This window comes from Caenorhabditis remanei, chromosome X (genome assembly GCF_010183535.1).
Source record: "Caenorhabditis remanei strain PX506 chromosome X, whole genome shotgun sequence".
Lineage (NCBI taxonomy): Eukaryota > Metazoa > Nematoda > Chromadorea > Rhabditida > Rhabditidae > Caenorhabditis > Caenorhabditis remanei.
Genome location: NC_071333.1, coordinates 15,225,974 through 15,246,441, shown reverse-complemented (window position 1 = coordinate 15,246,441; position 20,468 = coordinate 15,225,974). Strand labels below are relative to the sequence as shown.

Here is a 20,468-nt window from a genome sequence, read left to right as displayed (position 1 = left end):
CTAACCCTAAACAGCGAAAACTATTCTCGATATGATTTATAATAACACATCAAAATTTTCACATTTACTCACAAGTGTTGTTTTTGCATCCACAAAGCTACGCATTCCCTGAGTGTAGCAACGGTCCATGTCAACATCTCGCCTCTCTTTAATGTCCTATTTTCATTATGTTTTCACCGGAATGCTGTCTAAACGAAACGTATCCAAAAATGGTTCTGCAGAATTTTTATGCAAAGTATTATTATGAGAGATAAACAATTATGTGGCCGCACAAGGGCATTGAAAGAGAGGGTATATTTTTTTGCATTGACAATAGGAAAACTATACTCAAAAATTAACTGATGGGCAGATTACACTTAATTTGTATGTGACCTTTAAAACAAGCAAAGCGGTCGATCGATGATTCAGTAAATCAGAAAAAAAAAAGTTCGGTATTCAAAACAATGGAAGAATGAAAAAGCAGAAAAACAAAAGAAATTCAAAAATAAACAGAAAAAAAACTATGATGTTGAATAGAGAGAGGATAGGAAAACGGTTTGCTAAAATGGAAATATCGGTGAGCTGAATTCAAATGAATTTAAATGGGAAGTAGTGTTAGTGATAATGTTCTAAGAGGTATAAAGTGCAATGGTATCAAAATAAATGAACGATGCAAATGGCGGAGCAACTGGAGAAAAAAGTAGAATGATTTGTCAAAAAAGGGAAAATGGTATGCCCAGTCAAAGAAGCAGCGCGTGAAAAAGGTGATGAAGGCGAGAGCCATGATTTTGGCGGTTGTGATGGGAGAGAACAGTGGGTGTCATGAAAATGAATTGGGGAACGGGAAGCAACGCTCAGATTAATAAGACTTATAGTGTTGCAGATGAACAGAAGAGGGGTAACATAAGATCTGAATGGGTAACTAACGTAAAAAATGAATAATGGTTTGGTGAGGATAAGAGAGACGACGGAGAGAGGTTTGGTGTAGCTGGAACATGATGAGATGATGAATCCTGAAAAATGTATTACTTTGGTCCTTCTCTTCCTGCTAGTCAAACTTACCTTGTAAAATCCTAATTTGTGCTTCCAGATTGTTCTTCTCCGTTAAATGTCCCTGCTGGCCTAACCTCATATCCAGCTCTCTGAAGTTGCAACGCCTCCCACTGCTCCTCGAACTCCTTGAATTCCCCTTCACTGACAGAAACGAAGTCAATTTCATGAACCGAGCATTCAGTAGAAGATCGAGAAATGGATCGGCAGGTCATCAGATGATGGTCGTCCTCCACTCGCAATCCATCGAACTCGGCGATGAAATCATCATTAGATGGATCATCAAATGGGTTTGTTGTGAAGACTTGGACGGTTGAGTGAGTGTCATCAAAGATGAGGAGACTGAAAAATAATGAAGTTTTATGTATTTTGAATGTCAAAATATCCTTACTCATCGATTGTAAACAACTTGAAGAACTCCGATTCCTCGTCGTCGTCATATACCACTGGCGACAGATAATCCATATCAGTGATAATAAAAGTCCCATTGTCAACCATCTCCCAGTCTAAGAACGTGTTCATGAGGTTTTCCTTGGTAAAGCCTTCCATTTGCAGATGGTCCACAGCAATACGTCCCTGAAAAACTCAGATATCAGTTTCTGTTTTATAACCAAGAAACAACGAACCATTACATTAAACTTCATTTTTTGTTCTTCGAGCAGTTCGTAACTCATGACTCTCAATTTTTCGAAATCTGGCTCCTGAAAATATTTCTTTCTTTTTCTCTCAATGATTACTAGTTACCTCTTTTTCCAGCTCATAGAAAATGTCCAAACAGCGTTGATAGAGACTTTTCACGCAGTTGTGCAAGAAAGAAAACCAAACACGGCTATACAAGTTGTAGGTTTCCTGAGATAATTAGATATACCTATGTAATCTTTTTGAAAACAAAATGATACTTACCAATTCATCGAGATTGTCCTTGAGCAAGTCCAACGCTCTTTGACAACGTGCATGGTAGACGTGAACGCGGTCCATAATTCAAAAAAAGCAAATGATGATGAAAAGGGGTGCTGACCAAATTCAAATCCTTTCTGATAGAGTGATAGCGGAGGGGAAGAGAAAGGGGTGTGCATAATAGATCACATTATCATAATGTCGGCAGAGTAAAAGTACACATCCATCTGGCGCCATGGTTGATGGTCGGAAAAGAGAGGGGGAACCACAAAGAAAGGTATTCAAATGCAATAAGCAGGGCGGGCAATCAAAGATGTTCCTTATTTTTATGGCAACAAACAAAGATTGATGTTCTGATCTAGATAATGGTTATCTGATAACGGTGATAGTTGGCTGAAAAGTTCTTCGATTTGAATTTAAAAATTTGATGATGATCGTGGCATTGACAAGAATGATAATTGGCTGAAAAGAAAACGACATTTTATGTGTTAGGCAATAAACACAAATAAATAAAACGGAACAAAATTTTTCTGTAGAGGAAACAAAAATTTTACCTAGGTAGGTCTAGATTTTATTTGACCTATCCCTCTTTGCGGGAAAAAGTGACGCGGGAAGAAAAAGAGAGAGGTGCGCCGAGGGGACCCGAGAAACAGTCATTGCCCACTTCATTGACAGTGTTTTTAGTTATTTCCCTCTTGTTCTTCTTTTTTGCCCATCAACGTTTTTTGTTTCAAATTCTTAAATTTTTGTCTAGAAAATGTTTATCTGAAATGCTCTTTGCAGTGTAATCATGCCGTATATGCATCGCCGTAACTCTGCGCCGGAAAACATCTTGCCTGAAGCCAAAACCAAAACCAAAGGTTCTACACCAAAAATCCCCATGTTGGCCTCAAGTCACGAAATTCTGAACTGTTGGCTTGCGGAACGAGGAATAGTGCCTAGAGATAGAGCGAAGGTAAATTATTGATTCGTCTTTTTTGTGAACATAGTTTCAATAAAAAGTTGTAAGAATTTCCAACTTTTTCAGGTGAAGTTGCCGGAAAGATGCCCCTACGAAACGATGCCGACACACGAATCTTTAGATCAGTTGAATAAAGCCTTCACGGTGGCGATTGGCAGTAATACTCAGGAACAACCGGCAACCATCGAGCAGGCTGTGCCGACGACACTACCATACCAAAGACGCAGCTCACTACCACAACCTCTTCCGATGATGGATAACCGCTCATTTTCAACGTTAGCTCAGGATTTGATTTTAGTCTTTGATCAAAGGGTGAGTTCCAATTATTCTTCATGGGTTATATTGATTTATTATGAACTGTTCATGAAATGAAAAATCTTTTCAGGAGCAACTCAGAAGACCACAAAGCAACTCATTGCCTTCACCACAACCACTTCCAATGATATATAGTCGCTCACCTTCACCGGTAGCTTAAGAATTGGTTGCAGTCTTCAATCGAAATGTGAGTTTTGTATGAAAAACACAAGCTTTACACAACTTTTATTCCAGCACCCATCCGGGTTTGTCAATCATCTTGCTCCACTCGCTATTTCGAGAATTGATAATGTGTTGCGAATGGAAAGAACACACAAAGTTTTCCCTCGTAGATTGAACATTCTGGCTGCAATGGGAATGTCTTATGATAGTGGCTTGGATAATAAGCTATCAGACGACGATCGCGCGCGAGACTGAACTAATAAAACCAAAGTGGCAACTATATAGTAATAATCTATGTAAGCTTGAATAACTATGTCTGAATATGTTTATTAATATCTAATTGGTGTCCAATTATTGTATATCTTAAAATATCTTTAATTGTAACACTATCACCTTTAATAACTTTCATTATTCTCGTTTGTATAGTTTTCTATTTATTCGTTTTGATTGTCACATATTTCCTGAAGTCTTGTCAAGTATTCTATTCATTGATTTGTTGTTGTGTCTGAATTTTCCAAATCTTGTTTGCATCAGATAAATTTTTGTTTGACATCTGTTGGCAGTGTTCTGCAGGTTCTAGTCGAAGTGGAAAGCAAGGAAACTAGATGAAAGGGGAAAAAAGTAAGGTAAAAATCAGGATAAATTCCGTGACCAACGGACTGCAACGTGGCGGGTGATAGGCGAAATTGAAAAATCTCATGGAATGTCTTTTCAGGTTATTCTTAACCTACCCTGAAAGTTTCAGGCAAAAAATACTCGCATGGTTTTGATGTTCCCTTGCTAGTTGACACAAAACAGTTTCTTTCAGATGAGAAATGACTGTTCGAGCTCTCTCGTCGTTTTTCGCTGCACTTCTCTTCCGTTTGATTTCCTTTCCTTTTTTTTCTTCATTGTTTTTCTGAAATACCTATAACTCATTTTCATTTTTCCACAGTAGTCATCCTTTCTCTCACCCTGCTAACCCTCTCCTGATGTTCTTTGTATTCTGCATTTGGTTTGTAGACGAGATCTGCCGACGGGGAGGTGTTCCGATTGGTTATTTGAATATTTACACAGGTCAGGAAGAGAAAAAGATGCAGGTGGCTGACTCCACGGTTGTTCCTCAATTTGTGTCATAATCCGCTGACGTTAATGTTTGAACAGAAGAGTTTGGTTGCGTCGCGTGTTGCGTGGTGCTGTAAATGGGAGAAAAAGAAACAGTAATGATTGCGTCAGTAGAACAGATCGGCAGAACGATCCGCCCATGGAAGGAACGTTAGGTTTCAATTGGTACTGTAGTCAGTCACTATTCCCAAGGCTGACTACTGTATGACGGCCGACAAATTATTTTCTGATTTTTATTAAATAATTTTTATATTCCAACTGTTTGGATATTTTGAAGGTGAGTCAATGGGTCACGTTTCTCAGGGTGCTACTAGTATTTCCCCACTGTTTATGCCTGTTAGGTGGATTACTGCTAAACGACAACACATGTTACGCGTAGTGTTCCAAATCGGGTTCATAGTGTTTTTGTCAAAAAGAACCCGTCTACAAATTGTTATAGTCTAGTTTCGGATCCCATATCTTTAGTTTTTGGAATGCATGATGTTGAAGATTTTACTAGTTACTAAATACATAAACCTTATAGCAATATCTTCTGAAAATTAGAGACGCGTTACAAATGTGTGAGAAAACAGAAACTGAGATAATTTTTCACTCAAACTTTTAAAGCTGCTCATCCGTCGCGCAAGTACCAACGACTTCTCCAAATCCTGTCGATCCTCCAGTAATTTTCATCCATCAGGATCCTCTCCTCCTCCGGGATCCGATTGCCATGTCACCGCCAGCGCCTCGTCTGAATTTTCCCATGCCATTCTTCAACTCATCGCCATCGATCATCGGAGCTGAAATAGAAATAGCAAATGAGGTAAACTAGTTAACTTATATATTAGTTACAATTTTTTCTGATTTTCAGATTGACACCTTCTCAGAAGTCGGATACTTGTATGATGGGCTCTACGAAGGGCTGACTTCTGAGATGGTCAAGAAAGACAGAAAAAGAGAAAAAGCCAGGAAAATTGGAATTAGAGCGGTCAAAAAACATAGAAAATAAAGAAGTGGAGATGGTAAGTGAGTTGTTCAAAACAATCGAATGAGTTCTTTGAAATATACTTCAGATCGCCGGTAGTTCCGAAGAAGAGGAAACCCAGGAAGAGATTGAGCGAGATTCGGAGTTCATTGACGTTGTAGGGGTTAGTATGAATGAAAAAGGGATCAGTATTCAATTAATTTCTGTTTCCAGACATCACAAGACAATGCGATGATGCAAGTTGAAGAGAGGACTGACGAAGAACAGGTTATGATTTTCTCGAACTTTAAAAAGACGAACTGAATAAACTTTCCGATAGAAAATCCAGTTGATCGACTGTTTGCTGCAATCGACAATGATTCAATGTAGGCTGAAAACATTCTTTTGGGAGCAATTCAGATAAGTGTTTTTTGTTTTTCAGCTTCTTTCTAAAGCAAAATTCAAAAACTTCCGGAATTTCTTTTCAGATCATTCTTAAAATATCCTGAAAGTTTCAGCCAAAAAAAAAAAACACTTGCATGATATTGATGTTCCACTGCTAGTAAATAAAAAACCGTTTCTTTCAGATGAGAAATGACCGTCCCAGCTCTCTCGTCGTTCTCTGCTGCTCTTCTCTTCCGTTTGATTTTCCTTTCTTCTATTTTTCTTCATTTATATGTAATCCCTGCTACTCATCGTCATTTTTCCAATTTAGTCACCTTTTCAATCATCCTGTCCTGTTGTTATATCTTATTTTTTTGTATCATTTTTGAAATTCCTCTTCAAATCTTCTTTATTGCCTTCTAATCTTCTATTGTTTAAATAGTATAAAACCCCAATCTCGAGCTCATTCCACTATTTTGAACACCATTTGATGTTTTCTGTGCTCCCTTTCAATTTTTCCGATGTTCTTAATCCTTTTCCGAAGCTTCTCATAATACTTGCCTTTAACTAGACCTCCATTTCCTGATCCCTTATTTTCTAATTAGCTCTAGTTCGACCATTCCAAAACTCTTATTGTATTTTACTTTCCTGAGTTCCAATAGAGCGTACTTGCTTTGCCAACTCTTCTTTATCAAAATCTACATCTCCTCTTCTCTAACTGTGACAAAATGAATTCTCTCCCTGTCTTTTGAAAAAAATCTTATCTTTAGTCTCATCCCTGTTCAGTTCTCAATCACACTGTTTTATCAATTAATAAACATATATATCTGGAAAAACATCAGTTTATTTTCATCAAAAAACCAAGCGTTGCTATTCTAACTATATTCAACTTCAATCCTAATTCCATAATATAAAACTAGGTCCTCATTTTTCACATATGCTCTTTTTCTTCGAATTTTGGGTAAATTCTGGTGAACTTTGATCAAGTGTTTCAATGATTTTTCAGATTTCGTGAAATTTTTCTAGATTTCAAATTTTTAGTGTATGAAAACAGGTTATTATAGAACAAATAGTATTTTTGAAGACTGAATCAGGGGAATCTACATATAACATCAAAAAGTTTGATGAGTATCACAAAAGTTGTAAAAACGTATTTTAATTCCAAGACAGGTGCCCTCTGTATTCTGCATTTAGTTTGTAGACGAGATCTGCCGACGGGGGAGGTGTTCCGATTAGTCATTTGAATATTTACACAGAATGGGTAAGGAAGAGGAAAAGATGCAGGTGGCTGACTCGACGGTTGTTCTTCAATTTGCGTCATAATCCGCTGGCGTTAATGTTTGAACAGAAGAGTTGTGTTGCGTCGCGTGTTGCGTGATGACAGAAACTGTAAATGGGAGAACGAGGAACAGTAACGATTGCGTCAGTAGAACAGATCGGCAGAACGACCCGCCCATCGTAGAAATGTTAGATCTCGAATATGACAGTAGTCAGTCACTATTCCCAAGGCTGACTACTGTATGACGGCCGACCCACTATTTTCTGATTTTTACTGAATAACGTTTATATTCCAACTTCTTAGATATTTTGGAGGTGAGTTAATGGGTCACGTTACTAAAGATGCTACTAGTATTTGCACACTATTTATGCCTCGGATTTATGCCTGGATTAGTGCTGAACGACAACACATGTTTACACAATGTATGCATAATGTTCCAAAACAGGGTCCAACGTGTAGTGTTCCGAATCGGGTTCATAGTGTTTTTGTCAAAAAGGACACGTGTGTCATAGTCAAGTTTCAAAACCCATATCTTTAGTTTCTTGAATACACAAGATTGCGGATTCTAGTCTTTTTAGATACATAAACCCAATAGCAATACGTTTTTAACATTATTTCATTTCCATTGGAAATAACAGATTCCATAACTTAAACGGTGGAGCGCAGTTGTAAAAACTGTGCCGAACTAATATTTTACTAGGTTGAACTGAAAACTATAAAAAGTAGGAGATAAACCTGGTAATGTTTTATGAAAGGCTTCTTGTTAGACGAGCATTTTTTCAGACCAATCGTAGAATCGGACCCAATGATGTAAATGATGAGTCGGTAAGTTTGTACTTGTCTGATATTTTTGTATCTGTGAAACAGAACTGATTAATGTCATTCCATCCTCATTTTCTGTTTAGAGATCTGAAGGCTGGAGGATCATCGGAGCTGAAATAGAAATAGCAAATAAGGTAAACTAGTTAACTTATATATTAGTTACAATTATTTCTGATTTTCAGATTGACACCTTCTCAGAAGTCGGATACTTGTATGATGGGCTCTACGAAGGGCTGATTTCTGAGATGGTCAAGGAAGACAGAAAAAGAGAAAAAGGAAACAGGAGATGTGGGTCGTTCCGAGGAATAAGGAAACAAGTTTTTTTCAGATGTTCGACTTTGCTGACGGTTTCGGTGATGAGGAAGAGCATAATGGAAATGTTCAGATGGCTGACCACTACGAAGAAGAACGAGAAGAAGACAACATTGACGAGGTAAGATACGCCAGTGCATGATCCAAAGTAACGAGACTTATTTCCAGGTCGACGCGGGCTCGCAAGAAGAAGAGAAGATTGTTGAGCGATTTGCATTCGGTGCAGGGATTGACCTATTACTCATCATCCGAAATTACAGAAACGATGTCTAAACGAAGCCCACGATCAGTCGGGAGAGAAATGTTGACGACCGGCATCAAGAAAATGACCGAGATTGCAAACAAGGCTCGAGTGATCGAACAAGCGAAAAATTTCCCGAGACGAAATCGAGATGCGATGGTCCAACGGAAAGATATGAGGAACGAAGGAGAAACGAAAAAAGACATCTTTCTCAACGTCCTTAAAGTCCAATGGGATATCGATACTATATCCGAAAAGTATCGAGACCTGGAAAAGCAATACAAGAACGAAATCGAGAAACTCCAGGTACTAGGAAGACTAGAGATCTATCACATGGACGAAATCGAGTACCACCTCTCCCAAAGCGAGGTAAACTGGCAAATGAATTTAAGGAACTTTCAAGAAGAAAGTGAAGAGAGAGCCAGTGACCGAAATAGAGCGAAACGAGAAATCGAAGAGCTCAGGAGAGAAGTGGAAGAAGAAGACGAACAGAAAAAAGAAGAGAAACTCTCCAAGGACCAAAGACTTGAAGTTTTCGGAAAAGTAATTTTAGGAAAACTGATCAAAATCGAGAAAAAGATCAAGTTTTTGTTTCAGGAGAAAGAGCGTCGACAAAGAGTGAGAGCTGAAGCAAGATCGATCAATAATCGCCCGGAACGACTGCTGTTCAGACTTTTCTAAATATTCATCAATACATTTTCATTGAAATTTTCAATAAGAAAAAAATTATCACTTTCCCCCATTTCTTCCTTTCTATAAATAAATCAGAACATTTAAATTCATTACCAAAACGTTTCTCAAAATACACTGATAGTTATAATGATAGGGCACACATAAATCAATATCATAAAAATCAAACCGAAGAGATCGAAAAAGATCCATTGAAAATCTAATCACGAAGCATTGGATAAACTGAAATTCACGTCAAAGATTGGTAGATTTACAAGCAAAATATGAAAAATATGATTTTAAAAAAGACAAAGTTAAGCCTTTTTTCTAGACTTGATCTAGACAGGCAACCATCTTGAAACGAATGCCATTACTGTCTTCTTCAAAAATGATTGTAGCCTTCTTTCCAACATATCCATAAATTTCATATCTACTTTCGATCGCCCTGCCGTCAGTCCACAATGAACGTCTATAAGGCATGATGTATTCCCACGGTTGCTCCAATGGTATCGGTTTCATTGGCATTCCGGTCAAAATTATTCCTTCGTTGGTAAACGGCTGAATCCGCGTGTCAATCTGCACAGCAAGGCTCTCCAAATTTTTGTTGAATGTTCCCTCAACCCAATGGACCAGGAATTCATTCCACTCAAACGGACTAATATGCGGCATCCAGAGCTCGATGTGTTTGCTCTCCATGACAAGCAAATCTTGCAAATTGATCGGAACTCCTCTGCCTAGACAAATGAAGCGCAGTGGTTGCTTCAGAACATTATTTTGGAACATTTCTCTAGTGATTCCGTAAGGTTGGTCTTCTAATATCAACATTTCTGTTGGGAAGAGCTCTTTGATACTGTGTATAGTGAAACTCCCCAATCCTTCGGAAATCGTAAGACTCCGAATAGTGTGTCCAAGAAAAACGTCTCTAATTGAGCTAAAAACATAGCGAATCCGATTGAATGTAAAAACTACATCGATGTTTTTGCATCGAAACAGATCCGTAACTGCTTTCAACATCATTGCAGGAGTAATAACTTCTCTTAGCTTTACTTCCACAGCTCCAGATTGTCCTTTTCCAATATCGAATTTGATGGAATGAATATTTGGAACGGGAACGGCACGCTCAGGAATTGATTTTCTATGGATGTTGAAAATAAACCGAATGAATGGTAGTTCTTTCAAATTGAGTTCCATTATCATGTTTGTACTGACGAATAGACGAATGTAATCGGTTTTTGGGCTGACAGAACAAGTGAGTCTCATGCACTTCATTGAGAGGGAGGAGTAGAAGACTCTGGAATAATAAGATTGATATATACTTTTCCTACCTAGGCACTATTGACAACTTACTTCTCTTCAATAGACATAAAACAAACTACAAGCCGGCGAGCCAACAAGGGTAATTTCATCAAAGGGAATCTGAGATTAGCAATGAGCTTTTCCGATTGGGGGCACATCAACGAGAAGATTGTTCTGAAGAAAAGAAAATTTGAGTGATTAAGATGGAAACTTGATATCATGTGACAATTTGGATACAGAGCCGGACAACTGAATTTTAACAAACAACTATGCGGTTCTAATATCTTAGATGTTTCATTTTTACAACTTTAAAATTTTTGTCGCCTCTGATAGTGACAAACGGAATAAGCTAGGAGAATGAGATAAAGAAGATATTAGTAGCGAATGGTAAAGTGGTGGAAACAAATCCTATGCAAAGAATGTGAAAATCTGGGAAAAGAATGCAGATTGGAGATAAACGTGTGTAGCAACTTTCAGAAAAGAGTTGTCTGGCAGAAGATTCGTTAAAAGAGGACTCTGGTTTACCGCCAACACGAAAAGTGACTAATCAAGGCTTGCTCTTGAACAAGAGAGAACCAGCAACAAACAGTATGTGGCGTTGTACCGGATATGAAGCCAACAGCCTTAGGTCACGTGCTCTAATTATTCAAAGCACCTAATTCCTATAGAAATTAGATTTATTAAAGTTAAATATAAAACCAAGTCATATCGGCGCTTGTTGGTTTTCAAATCAAAAGAACTGTACAAAAATCACTCACTTTTCTTGAGGTGTAAATGTTCTTGCAATTCTTTGTTGCATTTCAGCTGGCATGTCAAAAAAGATTTTTGGATCAGGAGGAGTGTAACTGACGTTGTCTTCCATTGGAATGGTAGAGCTCATCTTGAAGCCAGAAGAGTGCAAAAGTTGATGAGTATTAACGTGAAGTTAACAGCAGTCTGCGTCTCTTAAATAAAGGTAAGTCTCCAGTTGTCAATGTGTTACTTAGCAACAAACGATAAACATCTGATTGTTTTCAGAAGCAAACGCTGAAAAGATGTAATATAGTAATATGATAGAAACCGCAATTGATTGAAAAATAAAGATGTATCGCAGCAAAAGATGAAATAGAACGGGGCAGTTTTGAGACCAATGAGATTGGAGCAGGTGGTTGCTTACCTGCACGCATGATGTTATAAGGCTTGCGTGTTTGGCGCACCGAACGTTAATTAGGGTCATATGACTGATTGTTTTCAATCAAAGAACTTCTTAGCATGAGATATGCATGCTTATTAATGAGGAAAGAGTAGGTAACATTTATTTGAAAAAAATATTCAAAATAACGGAAAGCTTCGAAACTATTGACATGAGATATAGATATTAATTGATAGGTAACAGTGTCAATAATTAGGTGAGAAAGTGTTGAAAAATAATCGAGACTAAAAAAAACAAGAAACCAACATCATAACGTGGGAATTTTATGGCATGGTGAAGAGAAGAATGTGTGTACTCTAAATGAAAGGAGAAGAAGGGAGGAAACATGAAACGGATAAGAGTGATATAGATAGTTGGAGGAGGCTAATTATATGGCTCGGTTAAATAAAACAACGTGACGTTTGATTGAGGAGAAGAGGGCAAGAGGGGAGAGGAATGATTAGAAGGAGGTGGTAGTCAGTGGAGACAGATACATAGTGGGTAAGCTTAATCGGACTAATCTGATTAATTTCCAAATTTTAACTAATGCATATGGATTGTCTTCTACTCCGGATTAGCGTTGTCCTGGCGACTCTCTTCGATTCTCTCCCATTCGCGTTCAAACTCTCTAAACTCTCCTCGATTGAAAGTGAGATATGTGTCGTCATCGCTATTATGAAGAGATTCATATGAAGACACTGGAGTGATAGAACAGGATCCCGGCATGTGAACTCTTGCGTTGAGCTTCATCTCACCGAAATAGTGATGGAGACCTCTGACCTCCACTCTATCTTCCGGCTCGATTTCGACAAGTTCTCCAACCTGGGTTGTATTGTTGTCAAAGATGCAGGCGCTGAAAAGATGTGATGAAATATTCGCTTATGGTTCTATAGCTTACTTTTTGATAGTGAACACCTTCCAAAACTTATGGTCTTCATCGGGATCGAATCTAAACTGGAAACGCTCGCGACCTCGTGGCTCGTATGTTCCTTTCAAAATCTTGTCCCAGATTTCATAGATACTAACCAAAGCGGATACACAGAATCCGTCATGCTTGGTGTTATCATAGGCAACTCTTCCCTAAATAACCAGTAGTTGTATCGGATTGTGTAGAGTCAACGTACCATGACAATGAATTGATTTCTTTGGATGTTGAGAAGTTCTGAGCCTAACTCCATCAGATGGTGAAAATCCGGTTGCTGAAACTTTTTAGATTTGAACAGATAAAACAATACAAACTATTACAACTTCAGCGAGGCCCTCCTGGATCTCGAGACATAATTCATGAAGGCTCTCGGCACATTTGAGAGGCAAGGAAAACCATTTCTGGCTATAGTGCAATTTATAATGCTTCTGAAACATTATGAATAAGATGGTTTTTTCTTTTTTGAAAATGACAAACCAATTCTTCTACAGCATACTTGAATGCAAAAACAGCTTTGTTGCAACGAGTCGCATAGATATCACGAAAAGCGTTCTCCCGATCGTGCAATTGCCGAAAACTTAACATCACCTAGAAAGTCAGAAGATTTTGAAATAACGCTGAAATACAAAACTCAGAAAAAATGTGTATTAATTAATGACGTTGTTACAATACAATGAAGCGAATTAGGAAAAGGTGAAAGAATCGAGAGCCGAAGAATTAACAAATCCCTATAATACTTCTAATGCGCACTCTCAAAAATGTATCTTCGATAGACGTGCTCATTCATTTCGAAATAAAAAAGAATAATCTAGAAGACGAAAAGAGTGGCCGAAGAAAAGAATGAGAAAAAAAACGAGAGATAATGTGATAGACAGAAACTTCAATTTTTTAGCCTGAGAACCTTTAAGATAATAGTAGTGTTTTTATGGGAGAGAACAGACAATCTGCAACTGGGGAGAAAGAAAAGTTGCAAGGGAAAGTTGTAAAAACACGTGTGATTTTCCGACTGAAACTTATTTGTACAAAAAAAAGCTGATAAGAATTCAATATCTCGCAAGTTCCCTTTCACATCGGCGCCAGGCGCGACGAAACGATCGCAATAGATGGGGCACGTCTTCAACCAAGAATTGTTCAGAGTACGGATTAACACCCATTGCAAACATGAAACAGAGAAGTTGGTGACGCCATAGGTGCGCAAGGAAGAGACGGCTTTGAGAGTCAACTCCATACGTCGTCTTAAAAAAAGAAAGATTTTGTATGAAGAGATTACTAGGCAGTGAGTTACCATAGCAAACAACATGAAGCTAGTCGAGCGGAGAGTCCATTGTAGTATTCGCTGGAATGATGTGACGTTAAAGTCAAATTATCAGAAAAAAACGAAACGTACGCATTGAGCAAAGGAGAAGTTTCGACGGCATTGATGGAATTCTTCGCTAGTCATAACTTGGCGTCGTGATATTATTAGGTAGATGAACTTTGGAATAATAGATAGGAGAAAGAAAGAAATGCGGAGGTGTTCTGTGTTCCCCACACTCTTTTATAGACGAACGCTCAGACTACAAGTTTTGTCTCTTTTGTAGTTTCCGGAGGCAAGAAGACGGTAGTCAGAAAAAACTACAACTGAAAGATCTGGAAGATTCTGATGAGCTGACTTCTGGTTTAATGAGATATTAGTCACAGAGAACTTCTGATTTTACTCGTGGTATTATTGTCATTAATTGCAAGTGACCTTTCTGAATTTTTGGTGATTAGTCTGAAGTCTTAAAATGTCAAAAAACAACTGCTTTGTGATGAAATTCTTAGTTTTGTAGCAATGAACCTTTATTATAGATTATTCAATATCCGCGCCACCAGGAATAGATGGCTGCGTCTTTGACGCAGACTCCCAATTCTTGGCAGAACTTGTCGACCAACGAGATGACAGAGAGAAAGACGAGAGGGGTGTCGGAGCCGGTGGCGTTTCAGTTGCATTTGAATCCATGGATTTTTTCTGAAAATTGAATATAAGTCATTTTCAGATTGAGTACCTACAAACCTTTTTTTCGATATGGAGGAGTCCTGCAAGATAGTTTATCCTGCGGTCCTTCAAAACCACGCCACTGCCAAAATCACCCTGAAATATCAACATTGAGCCTGTATAATTTAGCAACTAACGGAGTGAATAGCGTTCTTGGAAACTCCACAAAACAATTCGTCACGATATGCTGTCGGACATTCAGTCAGATTTACAGGAGATTTTGATTTCTCGGGTCCATCAACGCACAGCATCAGCTCGGTGTCCTTTTTCAAGAGACTACCGTCACCCAGAAGACAAATTGGGCGGGGAAAAGATGATGTATCAATATCTTTTTCGAGTTCGTAAACCCATATTGATGCCTTCGGAAGTAACTTAGAAGAACATCCATAAAAATTGATCGCTTTTCTGATTTTTTCAGGTCTCGAGTTGTAGACCGTGATGGTGATATTACCGAGTAATGCGGGATCCATGTCATAGTGGCTGGAAAAAGAGGTTGCCTTTCTTGGAGATGGTTCGGCGGTTAACTTACTATCCTTTACATCTCTTGGGATCAAAATCTTTGTTGTCTCCGTCAGTGGTGCTGACAACATGACGTGGAGAGATGAGAAACCCACTGTACACTCGTTCAAAGCGAGTGACTCTAGCCATGAAGACATATTCCGTCCTTCCGGGCGGTCTGCTATGGAGCAATCCACAGGTCCTCATCAATTCTTCGTTCTCTTCTTTTGAGAGACGACGGAATGGAATCGATCCTATTCCAAGAGCCGTGTGGAGAACCGCTAATGGAAGGAAAAATTGTAGACTAAACATCGGTGGATGATGATTTTCCTCTCTTTGAGGCCGGGTATTTATAAGGCGAAATATGCAAATCAGGGTGGCCCGAAGATGGTGATTCACATGAAAAAACTGTATTTATTGTCTTTGCAGAACATTTTTTCGCAGAGTGATCAAACATTGAAGATCAGAGCTGATTTTGTGAAATTTGCAAATGGAATGGTGAATGATTAGCAATACATGGCTGCGGTATGTCTGCGAACTAATTTAAAACATTTAAAACAAAGAAAAAGTACCCCATTTTTTCTCGATTAAAAAAATTTTGATCTGAGTTTTTAAGTCAAAATGTTTCTTTTGATTAAAGAATTGACTTGACAGTACTTATCTATTTCTAAATTAACCTTACTTGTTACTTAGCCGACTAAAATTTGATAGGAAAATTTATCCTTTCTAGCTCTCCCATAATATTGTCTTTCCGTGAAATAAGACGCGACGTCAGAAAAGTAGGACATTCAATTATATGAGATAAGATTTTTTTTCTCCGTTTTTGCTCCATTCGGAAACTGATTACCCCATTTCGGAAACTGACCACACCTGTCAAAATTTTCCACTGATTTCGATTTGACTCCAGTTTCACCGCCAACAGAAACGCAGTGTTGAGACGCGTTACCTTTCATAATTCTTCTTCATTTTCCGTTTTTGTTCTGATTAAGAATTCAAGATTTGGTTCAATTTGTGCGAGAGAGAAAAAATTTGGCTCCTGGAGTGAAGGTAACTAGTTTGATTTTAATCATCATTGGCGTTTTCACTATTGCAGGAGATTTTCCGAGTCATTTTGAGAAACTGGGAGAATATACTCACCGAAGTGGTACGTCTTCACTTTCCAATCAATTATCAAAAATACTTATACAGTTTGAACAAGCACCGAGAGACGAGAACTTCGACCAACTCATCGAGGAGTTGTACGTTCCCCGTCACTGCTTCCAACAAGTCATCCGTCTAGCCGACAGACCGTTCAACCAACATGACCAAAACGTCCTCGAACGTTTTGAAAGAATTATTTGCTGGAAATTAGATTGTCCCGTCGTCCCGTTGATATATGCTGGCTTAATTCCGTGTTGGTAACTGTGAATCCATTCAATAAACATTCTTTGTTAAAACATGTTAAAGTACGGAAAATTGCATGGACTGTCTCTATTTCTTCTAGCGTTCTTCTAATCCTCGTTCATCTATTCCCTAATCACCCCAGTACGTTTAGGCCACCTGCTTAATTCTCTGTCTAACACCTACAACGAGAGGGAACACGTGATAAGCTCATATTTTTCATCTTTCTCGCATTTACATTCTGTGTCAAAACATAAGAAAGGGGGAAGGAACATTGCATTCAGAAGACTATTTTCGAAAAGTATATAACCAATAAAAGTCGATAGTAGCCGTCTGATAAAAGGCTTTGTTTGTCATTAGAAGTGACTATACTCTAGATTTCAAATTTAACCCCAAATGATCCAAAAAGAATAATATGGAATATTTCCAAATAGACATTCTCTCACTGTCGACATGTTAGAAGATGGTTTTTATTAGATTTTAGACAAAACCAACCAAAACATATTAACAACAATATTTCAACAAGCAGAACCAAATGAAATGGGTCAATCCAGATAGACATTGAGAGTGCCCCAGCCCGCGCGAATGTTGGTGCAGAGATTCATCATTTCGAGAAGTCCGGCTGGAGAGAATGGTTGGCGCCCCACTTGAATCATTCTGGTGTTCATGGCGATGAGTGTATCCAAGACTGCGAGATAATAGGGGTCCGCTCCAGCGTGAGCCTGTAATGTTTTACTTATTCAGTTGACGATTTACGCACATGTCCCGGGGTTATGAGTGACTTGTGGAATTCCACTATGACAAAATTAAGCCGCAAAAAAGTAAATGACTTTACAAAAACTTACAGCATTGTTGCGGATGATAGTGATGCGTTGGATCTCCTCACGGTTCAAATTCTGTAATCAATTTTCTTTTGAAAACTTTAAATATTTTCACATTTGGCTTACCAGAGCGTATTCCGGAAGGTTGGTCGGGCATCTTGCAGCGGGGTTCATCTTGATCAGAACTCCTGAAAAACTATCTTTTTGGGCTAGTAATAGCGGTAAAAAAAGAGAAAGAGTACAGCAAAGAGAACGAAAATTCAAATGAGAACAGGCAAACGAACAACCAGCAATACCACCGAATCGATATTCAATGCCACATTACCTGTGTATGAAAAGTGACATTTTGAAAAGTAACGACTAATTCGAAGGCCGTGTGCACCCTTCATGAAAAGAGAGGGTGTTGGCAGAAAGAAAGAACATTGAGAATGTTGAACTCATAATTTGTGAGAAGGTAAGAAATGAACTCTCTTTAGAGAATTCGAAAGTTAAATGACTGGTGTGATTGTCGGAGAGAAAAGAGGAATAAGCAGAAATAGCATACGACGAGAATGTACTTTCTTGAGATCAAGGTTGAAATAAAGAGATTTTATTACACTTTTGAGACAGTGCTTGGAGGTTGACTCAAAATAAATATTTCCAAAATCTTATCACGTTAGTTTTTGAGGTCATCCATTACTTCACCATAGCGAAAATCGGAAAATGGGGAAAGGCGACGGATCAGAATGAAAAAGAGAGCAGATGGCTCAAAACCTGGGATTTCAACGATTTATGTTGCATGGATACCTGGTTTGAAAACGGCGAATTCATCGTGGGAAATATGACCAGAATGTGAATGTGTTCTAATAGGAGTGTCTATTTGGAAAATTTCCAGATAGAGTTCATGTTATTTGTAATTAAATCTCATCATGTATAAAGAATGTCAATGAGTCCGAAAGTGGTTTTAGTTACATAGAGAAAAAACGACGCTAGTTATCATTGTGGAGTGCCGCGGGGACACCTCTGATTGAAATGACGAAATCATTGTCTGCAATGGGTTCTGTAGATGTTGAGTAGTTAAACTCTTTCAAAAGATCATATTCTAAAAGATAAAGGGTAAAGTAATAAAACAAATGATGTAATTACTAATTTAGAGGAACGATTGAAATTAATGTTCCATTGTGTCAGGACAATAAGAATGTTTAATTTTGAATTACCTCGCTCTAGTAGAACAATAATTCTTCTATCTTTTTCTAAAAAAAGAAACAAAACACCGGAAAAACTTTATAAAAAGGACAAAACAAGGCTAGTGATTTTATGAACACTTCGAAGCGATTCATGCTGTCTTTTTCATAATTATAGGACTCAGGAGTGTTATACCGATGGTGACACAAGCACAAACTTCAAAGTTTTGCCACAACTTTATATCTCTGAAAACCGTTCATATCAAATTCTTTTAGTTTTAGTATCCATTTTGCTATTTTTTTAAAATCTTCTTTTTCCAATCGAGACTCTATCGAGAACAGAGATATAGGCATGACGCTTACTGTAGACTCCGCAAAAACAGTTTTTGAATAACAAGATTTTTATGACTGTCTTTGGCTTTCAATTAGCACTGTCTGGAGAGGAGGGCCTTGCACGAAAACAAGCCGACAGACAGATTTCGTGTACGTCATTTTCAAGAACTGAAAATAATAACAGATTCTCTGGTTCCTCACTAGCTCCAAGAGAATAGATATATGTCTTATAAAAAATGTGGTTTAACATGTTTATTAGTAACCATTGAAACAGGACAGAAAATTTTTAGAGGTGTAATTGACAGGAAAGAAATACATGGAAAGCTTTGGTTACAAAATTGAAGAATAAAAAATGAAGGTTGTGGAAATGAAAAAAAGAAATCGAGAACTTTGTGGGCTTAACAGAGAAAAATTGGAAATTGACAAAATGATTGAAAATTACTCAACATCAGAGTCATAGTCAATGAGCATGGCAGTGTCAGAGGTATCCCACTCGCTCCATTCATTTTTCCGGAAGTAATTACAGAAACGAGTTAAAATTCTCCAAACTTTAGTGGCAAATGATGGTCTTGGGGGAAGTTCTTCTTTTTTTCGTAGAGATTCGGAAATGAAATTTCTAGTTACATTAACCACATTCTTCGTGACTTCCACACCCATTTTGAGGTATCTATGCTGACGTATTGCTTCGAAGTTTGACATTCCATTATTCGAACAAACCATCCGCTCCACATTTCTGGTACCGAATTTCCGGGTTCCCAAAGTATTGGTGACTTGCGGCCTTACATAGCTATCTCCACTCAACTTCTCAATTTCCCAAACAACTTGGTCACCAACAAACTTGTATTCATTCAAATTGGAAATACCTTGAGGGAGTTCAGTTTTCAATTCCACCATCATTTTCTCAATGTTGTAGTGGTGTCTGATATTATTTCTCAGCAGATCAGAGATGACATCGATGATGAGGAAACAACCAACACGTCCCATTCCGGCGTTACTTTGAATAACAGGAGAAGAAACTGCACAATCGCGTGTGTACATTTTGTTTGCATTCCGCATATCAGTGTTAGAAGTTTTGCACTCTGGAATGATTTGAACATTTGGATATTCACCAAGTTTAGTAACTTACTGTTCCAATAATCAAAAAATTCTTCGAAGCGCTCAAGGGTTGGAGCTTGGGATCCCCATGATTTACATAGAATATGGGTAAGTGTGTGAGGCTCTGAAAAATATATCAACCTGTATAAAATTTTATCACAATAACCTACTCTTTCTTTCCTGAATCCATACAAGCGTAAAAGAACGAACAATGTATTCCTCATTCACAATCTTTTTAGTGCATTTAACCTGATACAGTTCATAAAGGATCGTATCACCTTCGTTGAGTGGAAAGTATGGGATGGATCTATTAACGGAAAGCATCACAATGAACGGACATCGCTGTTCATAAACCGTTTGCCAGAAAAGGTTTGCTTTCTCTACAACGCCATGAATTATATAACTCTGGCGAGTCTCCGGGTAACTAATGAGGGAACCATCGCATCGACCATCTTCGTTACCCTTACTAGGAGTTATTTCAACAGATCTCATATTATCTGAAAATAAACAGAACCTTATATAAAAGAACCATTAATTCATTTAGTTTTCAACATACTTGGTGGTGAATCCGAATGATTTCTTATTTTTTCCGCCCTTTGTTCAATTTCCTAAAATTTAATGTTTGAATGATTATATAACAAGCACTTACTT

At 38.0% G+C, this 20,468-nt stretch overlaps 10 protein-coding genes across 10 annotated transcripts; 3 read left to right on the top strand and 7 right to left on the bottom strand.

Moving 5' to 3' along the window:
- Positions 1-1,052: 1,052 nt before the first annotated feature.
- GCK72_025020 (uncharacterized protein) lies at positions 1,053-2,007 on the bottom strand (the record flags this gene model as incomplete). The annotated part of the gene is made up of 5 exons (XM_003101141.2): positions 1,053-1,371; positions 1,421-1,605; positions 1,656-1,730; positions 1,774-1,878; positions 1,933-2,007. 5 exons carry the CDS (start codon positions 2,005-2,007, stop codon positions 1,053-1,055), a joined length of 759 nt encoding a protein of 252 aa, XP_003101189.2.
- A 709-nt stretch (positions 2,008-2,716) lies between these two features.
- GCK72_025019 (uncharacterized protein) lies at positions 2,717-3,619 on the top strand (the record flags this gene model as incomplete). The annotated part of the gene is made up of 4 exons (XM_003101096.2): positions 2,717-2,881; positions 2,954-3,199; positions 3,273-3,353; positions 3,437-3,619. The coding sequence occupies 4 exons, from the start codon at positions 2,717-2,719 to the stop codon at positions 3,617-3,619; spliced, it is 675 nt and encodes a 224-aa protein (XP_003101144.1).
- Positions 3,620-5,210: 1,591 nt separating this feature from the next.
- GCK72_025018 (uncharacterized protein) lies at positions 5,211-5,735 on the top strand (the record flags this gene model as incomplete). Its single annotated transcript, XM_003101097.2, has 4 exons — positions 5,211-5,270; positions 5,319-5,435; positions 5,521-5,595; positions 5,646-5,735. 4 exons carry the CDS (start codon positions 5,211-5,213, stop codon positions 5,733-5,735), a joined length of 342 nt encoding a protein of 113 aa, XP_003101145.2.
- A 1,680-nt stretch (positions 5,736-7,415) lies between these two features.
- Positions 7,416-8,481, top strand: GCK72_025017 (uncharacterized protein; the record flags this gene model as incomplete). Its single annotated transcript, XM_053736163.1, has 6 exons — positions 7,416-7,496; positions 7,858-7,899; positions 7,980-8,030; positions 8,079-8,144; positions 8,225-8,329; positions 8,377-8,481. 6 exons carry the CDS (start codon positions 7,416-7,418, stop codon positions 8,479-8,481), a joined length of 450 nt encoding a protein of 149 aa, XP_053579729.1.
- Positions 8,482-9,445: 964 nt separating this feature from the next.
- On the bottom strand, positions 9,446-11,294 carry GCK72_025016 (uncharacterized protein; the record flags this gene model as incomplete). The annotated part of the gene is made up of 3 exons (XM_053736162.1): positions 9,446-10,409; positions 10,466-10,588; positions 11,173-11,294. 3 exons carry the CDS (start codon positions 11,292-11,294, stop codon positions 9,446-9,448), a joined length of 1,209 nt encoding a protein of 402 aa, XP_053579728.1.
- Positions 11,295-12,149: 855 nt separating this feature from the next.
- Positions 12,150-13,095, bottom strand: GCK72_025015 (uncharacterized protein; the record flags this gene model as incomplete). Its single annotated transcript, XM_003101064.2, has 5 exons — positions 12,150-12,438; positions 12,484-12,665; positions 12,710-12,784; positions 12,831-12,938; positions 12,988-13,095. 5 exons carry the CDS (start codon positions 13,093-13,095, stop codon positions 12,150-12,152), a joined length of 762 nt encoding a protein of 253 aa, XP_003101112.2.
- A 458-nt stretch (positions 13,096-13,553) lies between these two features.
- On the bottom strand, positions 13,554-13,951 carry GCK72_025014 (uncharacterized protein; the record flags this gene model as incomplete). The annotated part of the gene is made up of 3 exons (XM_053736161.1): positions 13,554-13,745; positions 13,796-13,846; positions 13,898-13,951. 3 exons carry the CDS (start codon positions 13,949-13,951, stop codon positions 13,554-13,556), a joined length of 297 nt encoding a protein of 98 aa, XP_053579727.1.
- A 390-nt stretch (positions 13,952-14,341) lies between these two features.
- Positions 14,342-15,337, bottom strand: GCK72_025013 (uncharacterized protein; the record flags this gene model as incomplete). Its single annotated transcript, XM_053736160.1, has 3 exons — positions 14,342-14,500; positions 14,665-15,007; positions 15,057-15,337. 3 exons carry the CDS (start codon positions 15,335-15,337, stop codon positions 14,342-14,344), a joined length of 783 nt encoding a protein of 260 aa, XP_053579726.1.
- Positions 15,338-16,950: 1,613 nt separating this feature from the next.
- On the bottom strand, positions 16,951-17,400 carry GCK72_025012 (uncharacterized protein; the record flags this gene model as incomplete). The annotated part of the gene is made up of 3 exons (XM_053736159.1): positions 16,951-17,127; positions 17,251-17,301; positions 17,353-17,400. 3 exons carry the CDS (start codon positions 17,398-17,400, stop codon positions 16,951-16,953), a joined length of 276 nt encoding a protein of 91 aa, XP_053579725.1.
- Positions 17,401-19,160: 1,760 nt separating this feature from the next.
- On the bottom strand, positions 19,161-20,309 carry GCK72_025011 (uncharacterized protein; the record flags this gene model as incomplete). The annotated part of the gene is made up of 3 exons (XM_003101136.2): positions 19,161-19,801; positions 19,849-19,941; positions 19,988-20,309. The coding sequence occupies 3 exons, from the start codon at positions 20,307-20,309 to the stop codon at positions 19,161-19,163; spliced, it is 1,056 nt and encodes a 351-aa protein (XP_003101184.2).
- Between the last annotated feature and the right edge of the window lie 159 nt (positions 20,310-20,468).